General features: G+C 40.2%; 1 protein-coding gene across 4 annotated transcripts in view; it reads left to right on the forward strand.

The window, feature by feature from the left end:
* The window catches only part of LOC110502248 (peroxisome proliferator-activated receptor gamma coactivator-related protein 1), a 34,940-nt gene extending 24,218 nt beyond the window's left edge, over positions 1–10,722 (forward strand). For all 4 annotated transcript variants that reach the window (XM_021580135.3, XM_090216540.1, XM_090216538.1 and 1 more), the window contains 4 exons: positions 158–236; positions 525–646; positions 3,415–3,566; positions 8,601–10,722. In XM_021580135.3, the coding sequence (XP_021435810.3) occupies positions 158–236; positions 525–646; positions 3,415–3,566; positions 8,601–8,704 (457 nt within the window). In that variant the 3' untranslated portion in view covers positions 8,705–10,722. The remainder of the gene's footprint in view (positions 1–157; positions 237–524; positions 647–3,414; positions 3,567–8,600) is intronic.
* The last annotated feature ends 4,055 nt before the right edge of the window (positions 10,723–14,777 follow it).

A 14,777-nucleotide genomic window follows, 5' to 3' on the forward strand; every position in this document is an offset into this window, starting at 1 on the left:
ACCTGTTGGAAGGTGAACCTTCGTCCCCGTCTGAAGTCCTGAGCACTCTGGAGCATGTTTTCATGCTTTAGAATACACTGTACTTAGCTTCATGGATACAGATTTTTTTTCAATTGTATAACATTGACCACGTCTCCTATTCCATTTCTTTCCACAGCCCGTTTTTCAGACCAGGCTACTGGCCTGAATCTAGAGAAAACAGTGAGGTGGTGAAGAGACTCAAAGATAAAGCCATTGTGAGTACATACTTTTCTATTAAAGTGAAGTTGGCCAGTGATGATACGATGATAAGTCGGAACAGGACAGTCTGTCTCTGGGGGTCACTGGGTCAAGGTCACGTTCTGTCTCTGGGTTCAGTTCCCCAGAGCAGCGTCTCCTTTTCAGTTGAAGACATAGGCATTTGTCTGAGAAGGGCCCCTTCTCAGACATTGAAGTCAATAGTGCCTTGTCTGATACCGTGTGTGTGTGTGCATGGTACAGAGAAATAATTGTCAACTGACTAATGCCGTGCTCTCTCCCCTCAGGAGGAGCGTAGGGTTGTTTACGTAGGGCGAATCCGAGAGACAATGACTCATAAAGAGCTGAAGGAACGCTTCTCTCTGTACGGAGAGATTGAGGAGTGCACTTTACATTTCAGAGGCCATGGGTAAGTACTCTGAAACACCAGTCATGTTTTGTTTCAATAACGAGTAATGCCTGGAACGACACAATATGGATAACATTTTTAAACTAAAAACTAGTTCTATTGAACAGGTCTGAATCCTACCTAGGGTTGTTTACGGTGATCATTTTACCTCCACACCGGCAGTCACGAGTCATGATTGCAGTCAAATTCCACGTGACCGTTGAGTCATGGTAACGAGGCTTCTCCAACCAAAACTGCGCTCTGATGGCAAACTTGCTAACGGCAAGTCGCTAATGGCCTGGTACTCAATGCTCTATTGTCCCTCTAATCACGCTGACATCAATGTAAATGCAATCGAAAATCAAACATTTCATGAGAGCCCTGGCATTGAGATTGAGTGGAATAGGATCACTTGTTGTGTAGCGAGAGCCAGCTCCTCATAGCTGGTTGATGCATGCAATTAAATAAGTGGTCCTAAAAGCCCACCTTGTGCAACATTTCTATAGGCTATGCAATTGTGTAAGAACAGTTTTGATGGCCTCCATCAGCTTTCTATAGACTAGGCCTACTATTTTATTTCTCAATTTTCCTAATGTTGATAATATTAAGCACAACTGGAGTAGCCTACCTAGCTGGAATGAAAATTAACCGCGGGAAAACGTCCTCCATTCGCTATTCAAGTGTGTACGGATGTCTTTGTTATGCCCCTGTTCCGACAGGTGCATAATGGCCCATTTTCTAAATCAAATGTGATTTCACACATAATATTTAGTACATGTAAAGACAAGACTAAATTGAATAGTCTGGAGAGCCCATAGCCTACAGAGCCTAGTGAAATGTGTTCTTATAAGGCTAGTCATTGCGCAATTGCATATGAAGTGTTTTGACTGCTGTTATGAGGGTCCCAGCTTTCTCGTCCTGCTATATTTATTGATAAATACCTTAAATTAAGCACATTCATTCACTTTACAACTGGTAAAGCCTACCTGGCATATTAAAAACATAATCGCACATATTCGCTACTTGAGTGCAGGCAACAGATTACTTTTTTTTGTGGCCCATTCTAAATAAGAAATAATTGCACCTGTGGCGATCAGTGCCGTTTTAAGAGGACGATTTGTTTCTCATGAGTATGGCCTTATTTCTATTAACAACCTATTGGGTGACTGTTACTCAAATTCCATTCACCCAGTTCAATGTAACAGCGATATGTTTAGAGTACTCAAATTTTCCCTATATCCATCAGGTTGCTACAACAAATTTGATGTGACAGACAGTAACACATGGACAGACGGTGTCATTCAATACCGCCTTGCACACTCTTGCCTGCATCTAGCTGATATAGGCTGTATTCATTAGTCCAACAGTTGCAAATGAGCGTTTCTGTTGGACAAATTCAGGTGTTTATCCCTGTTCCGTTTAAGTAACATTTAACAGAATCAGTGGAATGAATACAACCCTGATCACGTGAAAGCACAGTGATATTTTATAGCAGTAGTATTCCTTCTCACATTTATGCGCTTTACCTCTTCCCTTTGCTTGTGGACTTCAATACACAACCCATCAGCTGTGTGTCACAAGCCAAACCGCTACACACAGCCTACATCATTGTCACCATATTTGCTAAAGTAACCTCATAGTCAGCATAGCTAATAGAACTAATGCGTTACTAAACCCGCTACAACCATGCAGAAACGTTAGTAAGCAGTTACACCAGCTGGCCGCAGTGGCAATACATTTGTAAAACCAAAAGCTTACCTTGATTTGGAAGAGTTCCAGTGTTGCGTTGGATAGTCATAGCCAGCTAGCTAACATAACATCCCTCTGTTTCAGCAGGGTGTTTGAGTAGGTGACAATAGCTAGCTAAGTGAAACTGGGGAGGGGACACTTTCTCACTAATCCATTTTTGAAGAAATGTATTTGTTCAAACTGTTCAACTATCATCTTTCTCTCAACTACTCACTACATTTTAATGCACCGTAGTTCTAGCTAGCTATAGCTTATGCTTTATATACTAGATTCATTCTCTGATTCTTTGATTGGGTGGACAACATGTCAGTTCATGCTGCAAGAGCTCTGATAGGTTGGAGGACCTCTCTGGAAGCTGTCATAATTACTATGTAATTCTATGGTCAGCTATCCTAACACAAGGATGGCTCAGAATATGCTATTCTGTTTTGTAAAATGTGCTACATTTTCTTTGTTTTTTTAGACCCGCCTAAAATGGATCTATTGTGATGGTCTAGGCTATATTGAATGGTTTTATTTATTTTTTGAAGTGTAGATGTTTCAAAGGTTTGCATTAGTTGCTTGTTGACTAAGTGTGGAACCCCGAAGATGCTAAACGTGTTTGTTAATTAACGGTAAATGACTGTAAGACCAGCAGATACTTGCATGATGGTTATGACAAAATTTGATGACCGACACATCCATGGTCTTACCACTTCCGTCACTAAACATTTGTGCTTGCTGAACACATCTTGAAGACTAATTTTCTTCCCAGACCCAGAACACCTACCCTTGCTTGACCCTTTCCGTGGTCTCTCAGGCCAAACTACAGCTGCTACAGCAACAACCAGGCTAAACCACCAGTGGCTCTTTTAAGAACTCACACCTCAACACGATCTAGTAGTGTTCATGTCACCAAGCAGCAGAAAACCAACCAACAGGGAGGGACTACCCAACATTGTCCACTAATTAATGCAAATGTTTGTCTTTTGAATTTTAAAATGTCTTCCAACCCTCTGTCTCCTGCATGTTTAATATTTGCTATTCAATCTCTGTGACAGGGATAACTATGGGTTTGTGACCTACTACGATACGAAGGATGCATTCACGGCCATCGAGAACGGCAGCAAGCTCCGTAAGCCTGACGAACTCCCCTTTGACCTTTGCTTCGGAGGAAGGAGACAGTTCTGCAAGACGAGCTATGCTGATCTAGGTAAAACATGGCTTATAGAAATAATTTGTGTGAATATGATGAATGCCATTTTTTTGGTTGTCAACTCTGGTACTAGTTGTCAGTAGTTACGATAAAATTATCATATTGTACTGTCACCTTTCTTGGTATACACCTACATCTGATTGCAGTGATGCAAGGAGAGCTAGCAAAGATTATGTTCCCTCAAAAATCCTGCAGGTGATGCTAATTAGGGTTGGACAGTATCCAGATTTCCATACCTACTGTTCCTGTACGATACCAGGGTATACGGTATTACCGGAAATGCACACAAGGGGTGCTATTTCTTAACCAAAAAATGCAATCAAATGCAATCAAATGCTAACAAAGTACTAGCAAATTCCCATTGGATGCTTGCTAAATGCTAACAAGCTCAAGCGAATTCCATGGACAGACAACCATGCTCCTAGTTGTGTAACTATCTCAAAGGGGTACTCACATTTTGATGCTCTGCTCGAACCAAGATGCTTGATCTTGCAAGCTATATAAGTGGCTAGCTGGCACATTAACAAACCAAATGCATAGTTGCACTTATTTACAAGCTTCCTCAGACCACTCAGCTGCGTCATTTAGGTCTTGTTTTGTTTTGTTCATTACTTTATACATGTTTCTGCTAAACATAAAAACATATTGATTCTGTCTAACGCATTACTTTATTTTTGTATTTTTTTAACCTTTATTAACCTTTAACTAGGCAAGTCAGTTAAGAACAAATTCTTATTTTCAATGATGGCCTAGGAGCAGTGGGTTAACTGCCTGTTCAGGGGCAGAACGACAGATTTGTACCTAGTCAGCTCGGGGGTTTGAACTTGTAACCTTCCGGTTACTAGTCCAACTCTCTAACCACTAGGCTACCCTGCCCCACTTCACAACAAAGTTGCCAATGTCTTTGTAGTTGTTACGAACAAGGAGGGATGGGGGTTTGAAATAATGTCACTATTCGAATAGTATGATTCATTCTTGTCGGATATCTGGATATTCGAAATATAGGGCATTCAAAGTATGTAAACCACTTTACTTTTTACACATTTTGTTGCTACAGCCTAAATGTAAATATTAATTCAATTGAGATTTTGTGTCACTGGCCAACACACAATACCCCATAATGTCAAAGTGGAATTATATTTTCAGAAATGTTTTAATGTTTATCAATTTAAAGCTGACATCTTGAGTCAAGTATTCAACCTCTTATGGCAAGCCTAAATAAGTTCAGGAGTAAATATTTGCTTACGTTACATGGACTCACTCTTTGTTCAATATTTGTGTTTATTATGATTTGTAAGTTGCCTCAGTCGAGCAGTGAATTTCAGACCCAACGACATAGACCGGGGAGGTTTTCCAATGCCTCGCAAAGAAGAGCACCTATTTGTAGATGGGTAAAATGAAGACATTTAATATCCATTTGAGCATTGGGAAGATATTAATTACACTTTGGATTTTTTTTACTTTCTAAGATTTATTTTTAAATTACGTCCAACGCAAGAATGGGGAATAAGTCAAAGGGTATGAATACTTTCTGAAGGAACTTAACAAGTTTAACTTGAGCACTGCTGCGCTGTATTGCTACAGATGGGCCGGTTTGTAACATACAGTTGAAGTCGGAAGTTTACATATACACTCGGTTGGTGAAATTAAAACTAATTTTTAAACCACTCCGCAAATTTCTTGGTAACTTGTTATGGCTGAAATCCCACTAACGGGATAAGTGTCATCAACAACCGCTGAATAGCATGGCGCTACATTCAATAAATATTACTAAAAATATTCATATTCATGAAATCACAAGTGCAATATAGGAAAACACAGTTTAGCCTTTTGTTAATCCACCTGTCGTGTCAGATTTTGAAATTATGCTTTGCTTTCGCTGTAATCTAAGCGTTTGTAAGTTTATCGATCGCACGACAAAACATTAAGTACACTTAGCATCAGGTAGCTTGGTCACAAATCAGAAAAGCAATCAAATTAATTGTTTACCTTTGATCTTCTGATTTTTTTCACTCACGAGACTCCCAGTTAACCAACAAATGTTCCTTTTGTTCCATAAAGATTATTTTTATATCCAAAATACCTCCGTTTGTTTGGTGCGTTATGTTCAGAAATCCACTGGAAAGAGCGGTCACGACAACGCAGACAAATTCCAAATAGTTTCCATAATGTCCACAGAAACATGTCAAACGTTTTTTATAATCAATCCTCAGGTTGTTTTAAATATATATAATCGATAATATATCAACTGCAAATGTCTTTCACAGTAGGAGAGGGAAAAGCAATACCTATCCAAACTCTGTTGCGTGAGCAAAACCCATGTGACCACTTGGCGTGATGTTATCGTTCTGGCTCATTTTTCAAAATAAAGCCTGAAACTATGTCTGAAGACTGACACCTTGAGGAAGCGATAGGAAAAAGAATCTGGTTCATATCCCTTTAAATCCAGCAAAGGGAGGCTATGGAACATGGAGTTTTCAAAATAGAAGCCACTTCCTGTTTTGATTTTCCTCAGGGTTTCACCTCTAATATCAGTTATGTTATACTCACAATATTTTGACAGTTTTTGAAACTTTAGAGTTTTCTATCCAATACTAATAATAATATGCATATATTAGCGACTGAGGAGCTGTCCGTTTACAATGGGTAACTTTACATCCAAGCTACTCAATACTGCCCCTGCAGCCATAAAAAGTTAACAAACTATAGTTTTGACAAGTCAGTTAGGACATCTACTTTGTGCATCACACAAGTAATTTTTCCAACAATTGTTTACGGACAGATTATTTCACTTATAATGCATTGTATCACAATTCCTGCGGGTCAGAAGTTTACATACACTAAGTTGACTGCCTTTACACAGCTTGGAAAATTCCAGAAAATGTCATGTCTTTAGAAGCTTCTGATAGGCTAATTGACATAATTTGAGTCAATTGAAGGTGTACATGTGGATGTATTTCAAGGCCTACCTTCAAACTCAGTGTCTCTTTGCTTGACATGGGAAAATCAAAAGAAATCAGAGAAGACCTCAGAAAATAATTGTAGACCTCCACCAGTCTGGTTCATCCTTGGGAGCAATTTCCAAACGCCTGAAGGTACCACGTTCATCTGTACAAACAATAGTACGCAAGTATAAACAACATGGGACCACGCAGCCATCATACCGCTCAGGAAGGAGAAGCGTTCTGTCTCCCAGAGATGAATGTATTTTGTTGTGAAAAGTGCAAATCAATCCCAGAACAACAGCAAAGGACCTTGTGAAGATGCTGGAGGAAACGGGTACAAAATTATCTATATCCACAGTAAAACGAGTCCTATATCGACAGCAAGGAAGAAGCCACTGCTCCAAAACCGCCATAAAAAAAGACTGTTAAACAAGTTAAACAATTTAAAGGCAATGCTACCAAATACTAATTGTGTATGTAAACTTCTGACCCACTGGGAATGTGATGAAATAAATAAAAACTGAAATATATATCTCTGCTATTATTCTGACATTTCACTTTCTTAAAATAGTGGAATTCCCTAAGACAGGGAATTTTTACTAGGATTAAATGTCAGGAATTGTGATTTGGCTAAGTTGTATGTAAACTTCCGACTTCAATTGTATTTTATTTTTTGTAAAAAAAAAATGTTGCTTTTTTTTACCTTTTATTTAACTAGGCAAGTCAGTTAAGAACAAATTCTTATTTTCAATGACTGCCTAGGAACAGTGGGTTAACTGCCTGTTCAGGGGCAAAACGACCTTGTCAGCTCGGGGGTTTGAACTTACAACCTTTTACTAGTCCAACGCTCTAACCACTAGGCTACCCTGCCGCCCCATGAGATGGGAGTGATCAGATGTCAGATGAGAAAGATGTCGAGGCAACTCGGTTACAGCAAAGACTAGCTAACTTGTAGCGGCCACAATGTTATCACATAACAGTTACTGTCTTTAATGGAGTAGCCGAGACAAGCTGGCTTGCAAGCTAAGCTGGGTAGCTGTAGCTAGCTGGGCTAGTTGAGGCCACATGCTCCCCAAACCCTTTCAGATAAAACTGCATCCCACCTATTGGTTGGTCGTTTTTGCCCATTCATGTATGCAACAATGTGCATACTTTATTTGTATAGTCTTTTCAGTGTTAAAATAGGGCTTTAATTTCTCACAAGTATTCGAATACTAATGTCTGTTCGGATATTAAAATAACAATGCACATCCCTACAAACTAGCAAAGAATAAAAAGATGTTTCAAATTAAAACTGAAATGACTGCATTAAAAGATAAATAGCCTACATTATTGGCCTATATAATTAAATAATAATGAAATGTAATTTTCATTCAGTTAGCCTACAATTCTTTCAAATGGATCTCGTCTAATTTTTGCCCCAGTATGTTGCATGATGTGTAACATTGCCACAATGAGGTGCCTATTATAGGCTAAGCATTAGTATTAGATGACTCAATATTTGCAGCCATAGTTGATATCTTTCTAGGAGCTGATCTGTCGTCAGTGTTGTAGAATAATTATGTTAAGGTAAGATTTGAATGGAGAAAGCTGATCCGAGAGCAGCGCTGCCTGTCGATCCTATCCGTATCGACGTGCGCCTCAGCGACACACTTGGCGAGCGCTCTTTCTACGTGGTGTTTTGAGAAACGCATGTTACGTCTGCGGTCGTTTGTAGGAAAGCTGCATCATTAAAACACCTGTAAGCCCAAGTTCCCCCGCTATCAGGAAATTGGGCCCAGAGCTGGAGAAAATGTATTTGGCACATTTTAGGTAGTTAAGATATTTAGCTGGGTAACATTAGTTGTGGGACTTTCAAGTGTAACTTTATCACTTCTTGCGCTGCTCAACAGTAGATCGTCATGTCAAGAAACTTAGATCGCGCCGTGTGCTCTTTGTTAACAAACATGCCATGTGACTTTCTCAATTGAATACTGACTTAAAATAAAAAAAAATGACAAATTATGGCATTAAATCAAAGTGGGTATTTCAAAATACTCCGGTATACCGCCTAATACTAATCTTCTTTCCCTCTTCACACCTCCAGATTCTAACCGCGAGTATGACCCGTCGGCCCCCGTGACTGGCAAGTTTGATGCCCTTGACTTTGACACTTTACTGAAGCAGGCCCAGAAGAGTCTGAAGAGGTAACAGAGGTCAGCCCACTGGGGGTGCCACACTAAGACTTACCTCAGAGCCGTTGGCAGGCTCCTCCCACTATCATTGTTGGCTTCGCCTTGACTGAGGGGTGGACCACAACGCACGGTCGATACATTAGCCAGCTAACATTAATTTACATGCAGAGAGTGCTCTTTTCTGGTTCATACAAGACAGTTTTACAGCTGCAATCAGAAATTATAGAGTAATAGAACCTTTACATCTTGGTTTAAGGCATTGTACGAAGCTAATAAGGCATAGTTCTATTCAAGAATCAAATGTAATCAATGTCATTGATTGAAGCAATATATCAGAATCATTATTTGGAAACTGTTGAATTGAGGAAGTCTGCCTTTTTAATATGGGTTGTTTAAGTGTGAAATCATTCATGCCATGTTCATTTCAAGCCTGTCTATCTTTGAACTCTGAAATGCTATTTCTGAATGTTTCGACATGTTAGCTGTATAACACATTTTCCTGCTTTGTGATATACAGTGCATTCGGAAAGTATTCAGACCCTTTGACTTTTTCCACATTTTGTTACCTTACAACCTTATTCTAAAATGGGTTAATAAAATGTCCCCCCCTCATCAATCTACACACAATACCCCATAATGACAAAGCAAAAACCGGTTTGAAATTTTTGCAAATGTATTAAAAATAAACGGAAGTATTCAGACCTTTTACTCAGTACTTTGTTTAAGCACATTTGGCAGTGATTACAGCCTCGAGTCTAATTGGGTATGCCTCTGTAAGCTTGGCACACCTGTATTTAGGGAGTTTCTCCCATTCTTCTCTGCAGATCCGGGCTCTGGCTGGGCAACTCAGGGACATTCAGAGACTTGTCCTGAAGCCACTCCTTCATTGTGTGCTTAGGGTCGTTGTCCTTTTGGAAGGTGAGCCTTAGACTGGGACGAAGGTCCTGAGCTCCATGGAGCAGATTTTCATCAAGGATTTCTGTACTTTGTTCCATTCATCTTTCCCTCAATCCTGACTAGTCTCCCAGTCCAAAACATCCTCACAGCATGATGCTGCCACCATTCTTCACCTTAGGGATGGTGCCAGGTTTCCTCCAGACATGACGCTTGTCATTCTGGCCAAAGATCTTAGTTTCATCAGACCAGAGAATCTTGTTTCTCATGGTCTGAGGGTCCCGTAGGTGCCTTTTTGCAAACGCCAAGCGGGCTGTCGTGCCTTTTACTTAGGAGTGGCTTCCGTCTGGCCACTTTACCATAAAGGCCTGATTGGTGAAGTGCTGCGAAAATGGTTGTCCATCTGGAAGGTTTTGCTATCCACAGAGGAACACTTGAGCTCTGGTTCTTGGTCTCCTCCCTGGCCATAGCCCTTACGCCCCGATTGCTCAGTTTGGCCGGGTGACCAGCTCTAGAAATAGTCTTGGTGGTTCCAAACTTCTTCCATTTAACAATGATGGTGGCCACTGTGTTCTTGGGGGCCTTGAATAGTGCAGACTTTTTTTGGTACACTTCCCCAGATCTGTGCCCCAGCTCTACGGACAATTCCTTCGACCTCATGGCTTGGTTTTTGCTCTGACATGCACGGTCAACTGCGGGACCTTATATAGGTGTGTGTGTGTGCGCGCCTTTCCAAATCCTGTCCAATCAATTTAATTTACCACATGTGGACTCCAATCCCAGTTGTAGAAACAGCTCAAGGAATTTCAATGAAAACAGGATGCACCTGAGCTCAATTGAGTCTCATAGCAAAGGGTCTGAATACTTATGTAATTAAGGTATCTGTTAATACTTTGGCAAAAATGTCTAAACCTGTTTTGCTTTGTCATTATGGGGTATTGTGTTGATTTGATGAGAAAATAATTTAAACATTTTGGTGGTTTTAAGTGGTCTGAATACTTTCCGAATGCACTGTAGCTACCAGTCTTTGTTTTGGTTGTTTCTTTTGTTTTTGCAAGCTTACACCTTCTATTGAAGTGAAGATTTGTATGAAAAGATTAAAAGCAATAAAAAAAAAAAAGAAATAAAGGAAATGAGAAACTATGATTAACACTAGATCTGTCCTTTTTTAGATAACTACCAAATATTTTTGTCACAATAATTGATATCAAACACTGTTTTAAGGTCTACAGTAGCATCAACAGCACTCAGAAGGGTAGCGCCATGATGGAGCCGAAGGCCAGCTAGTTTCTGTCCTCAGCATATGTTTACTTGGATACAAAACCTAGGAGGCTAATGGTTCTCGCCCCCTTCCATAGACTTAGAGTAATTATGACAACTTCCGGAGGACATCCTCCAACCAATCAGAGCTCTTGCAGCATGATCTGACACCCAATAAAAGTATCAAAGAATGTATCTATACTGAATAAAAATATAAATGCAAATATGTCAAAGATGTTATAGTTCATAAGGAAATCAGTCAATTGAAATCAATTCATTAGGCCCTAATCTATGGATTTTACCTGACTGGGAATACAGATATGAGTCTGTTGGTCACAGATACCTATATATTTTTTTGAAGGTAAGTGTGGATCAGAAACCAAGTCAGTATCTGGTGTGACCACCATTTGCCTCATGCAGCGCGATTATGGTGTCAATTTCACGCAATATGTATTTAATTCAAAATAAAATAAATAGTGAACATGAAAAATAAAGTTGAGAATGTAACATTCTCAAGGACAGGTGAAGTAATGAATGTTGATATCAAAAACCAAACAATTGAAAGCAAAATGTATTTAATTGTAAACGAATAAGACCTCAAAAGAAAAACGTCTAAGCAAGTCATTTTAAAGCTAGAGCAAAATGATAAAAAAATATATTTGAAAATAAATGCAAAAATTGTATTTGGTTAAACTTTCCCAGCGACCAATCCTATTGAATACATTTTGCCTACGTTCTTGCCTGCATGTACTACCGTTTGGTTACGCTACTCATATCTTTTGGTTACGCTACTCATATCTTTTGGTTACGCTACTCATATCTTTTGCTTTCGATGTCTGTTTCTTTGCTTTCACTGCCAGTCTTTTCGAATGCGAGTTTTGGTATTATTTTTCCGTGAAGGGCGAGGTTTAGAGGGAGGCATAGACAATGAGTCTTCATTGGTCCGCTAGTTTTGGAGAGACGGTTCGTCTTAACCCAATCAATGAACATGATTGTACATTATAATCAAGAATTATTCAGACCCCCTTTTCCACATTTTGTTAGGTTAAAGCCTTATTGATCAAACATTTATTAGATCATGTAGATTGAGAGAAATAAACCCCCCTACCCCATAACCACAGAGCAAAAACAGGTTTTTATATATGTTTGCTAATTTATACAAATAAAAAAGCACTTACAAAAGTATTCAGCCCCTTTACTTTGTACTTTGTTGAAGCACCTTTTGCAGCGATTACAGCATTGAGTCTTGGGTATGACGCTACAAGCTTTGCACACCTGTATTTGGGGAATTCTCCCATTTTTTATTTTTTGCAGATCCTCTCAAGCTCTGTCAGGTTGGATGGGGAGCGTTGCTGCACAGCTATTTTCAGGGTCTCTCCAGAGATGTACGATCGGGTTCAAGTCTGAGCTCTGGCTGGGCTACTCAAGGACATTGAGACTTGTCCCGAAGCCACTCCTGCGTTGTCTTGGCTGGGTGCTTAGGGTCGTTGTCCTGTTGGAAGGTACACTTTTCGCCCCAGTCTGAGGTCCTGAGCGATCTGGAGCAGGTTTTCATCAAGAATATCTCTGTACTTTGCTCCGTTCATCTTTCCCTCGATCCTGACTAGTCTCCCAGTCCCTGCCGCTGAATAACATCCCCACAACATGATGCTGCCACCACCATGCTTCACAGTAGGGATGGTGCCAGGTTGTATCCAAATGTGATGCTTGGCATACAGGCTAAAGAGTTCAATCTTGGTTTCATTAGACCAGATAATCTTGTTTCTCATGGTCTGTGAGTCCTTTAGGCAAATTCCAAGTAGTCTGTCATGTGCCTTTTACTGAGGGGCTTCCGTCTGGCCACTCTATCATAAAGCAATGATTGGTGGAGTGCTCCACAGAGGAACTCTGGAGCTCTGTCAGAGTGACCATCGGGTTCTTGGTCACCTCCCTGACCAAGGCCCTCCTCTCCTGATTGCTCAATTTGCCCACGTGGCCAGCTCTAGGAAGAGTCTTGGTGGTTACAAACTTTTTACATTAAACAATGATGGAGGCCCCTGTGTCCTTGGGGACCTTCAATGTTGCAGACATTTTTTGGTACCCTTCCCCAGATCTGTGCCTCAACACAATCCTGTCTCTGAGCTCTACGGACAATTCCTTCGACCTCGTGGCTTGGTTTTTGTCTAACATGCACTGTCAACTGTGGGATCTTATATAGAGAGGTGTGTGCCTTTCCAAATCATGTCCAATTTACCACAGGTAAAACCACATCCAATCAAGGATGCTCAATGGAAACAGGATGCACCTGAGCTCAATTTTGAGTCCCATAGTGAAGGGTCTGAATACTTAAAGGTATGTCGTGACCTTCATTAATGTGATGACTTATTTATTCAATCCACTGTTTAATTGTTACCTGATTAAATTACTGTAACTAACTCATTAGGAATTTGAGGCACAACGGAAGTTGTTTAACGAGATACCATCTCCCGATTTAAACTCTAGAAGAGATAACAATATATTGATAAATCACTTATTAATCATTACCTCATATCAGTTCTCATTCTGAACAGTCATGACCTTGCATCCGCAAGAACCCAAACTTTTGCTGATTATTCAGTACTACACATTGGTTTCATAATTTATTTACTAACTAACTAATAACACAGAATACACGTACACACTTTCATGACACAAGTCCCTAGTGGACTGACAAGATATGACTGCTTGTTACACATATGGAGAGGGTTGGGGAAAGATAGTGAAAGGGGACCTTTATCGTGGATACATTCTAGGACTGTCCTCACATTAAGCACATACCTTGCACATGAACTTCTGCCCGTTTGGGGATAAGAAATTAATTTACGTGTTGAATGTTCCCCTTTCTCTGTCAGAACGAAGCCCTCTCGGAAAGTTGTTTCGGTGAGCCTTTCCTGTGGGCCACTTGTACATGCTCTGATTGTCCACCAGAAGTCACAATGTCCTTCTTAGTTGTCCCATCTCCAATTGTGATGAGCGTAGTAGTATAGTCGTTTAAATTAGCTGTCTTACATTAGATATTGAGAAAAGCTAATCAGCTGTACCAGGGATTGTCTGAGGTGAGATTCTCACCTATTTTCATCCTCGGGTAGATAGTCAAAGTTCCACACCACTTTACACCTTGCAGCTGCAGATTGACAGTGTTTCTGGTATGGTAGGTGAGGTTATTTTCTTCAACTCGTGTTGCTCCACACTTTACTGGTCTTGTGTGAATTTCCTTACCAAGGCTTTTGCCCTCTGGGTAAAAAGGGGCGTTCCATCATGCTGACACAATCTCTGATCTCACTCGGGGCATGGCTAGTCACTGTGCATAGTTTATATGAAAAACAATTGTCATTAGACACTAAAATCATATTCCTATCTTAACAAAAAATAGTTTCATCCATTTTCATATTACATAGACAACGTATTGGAAGGAAACTTGACATAAAATGGGTACACTTTGAGTTACAGTATTTTCTTGATACCATTCTTACTGACATCACAAAATAATAAACTGTGACATGATTATTCCCTAATGACCATTCTTAACATTCTCATCTTAGAAATATTGTTGCAATATTCACTTTTTGGGTGTTACAGTTTTGGCGGCAAAAGTATTCTGGGGGACAAAGGCATTACTTTCATTGATAATGAAAAGCAGGAGGGAGATTCCCCTCCGTAATTTGAGAGGGGTCTGGTCATCGTCTGCCATTTGCCAAGCTGATCTGAGGCCTTGGATCCTCACCCAGGAGAGTTATTTCTGTTTTTCAGCAACAGGGACTGGGAGACTAGTCAGGGTTGAGGGAAAAATTAACAGAGCAAAGTACAGAGAGATCCTTGATGAAAACTTGTTCCAGAGTGCTCAGGACCTCAGACTGGGGCGATGGTTCACCTTCCAACAGGACAACGACCCTAAGCACCCAGCCAAGCAGGAGTGG

Source organism: Oncorhynchus mykiss, chromosome 23 (assembly GCF_057628025.1).
Source record: "Oncorhynchus mykiss isolate SJ-2025 chromosome 23, ASM5762802v1, whole genome shotgun sequence".
Taxonomy (NCBI): domain Eukaryota; kingdom Metazoa; phylum Chordata; class Actinopteri; order Salmoniformes; family Salmonidae; genus Oncorhynchus; species Oncorhynchus mykiss.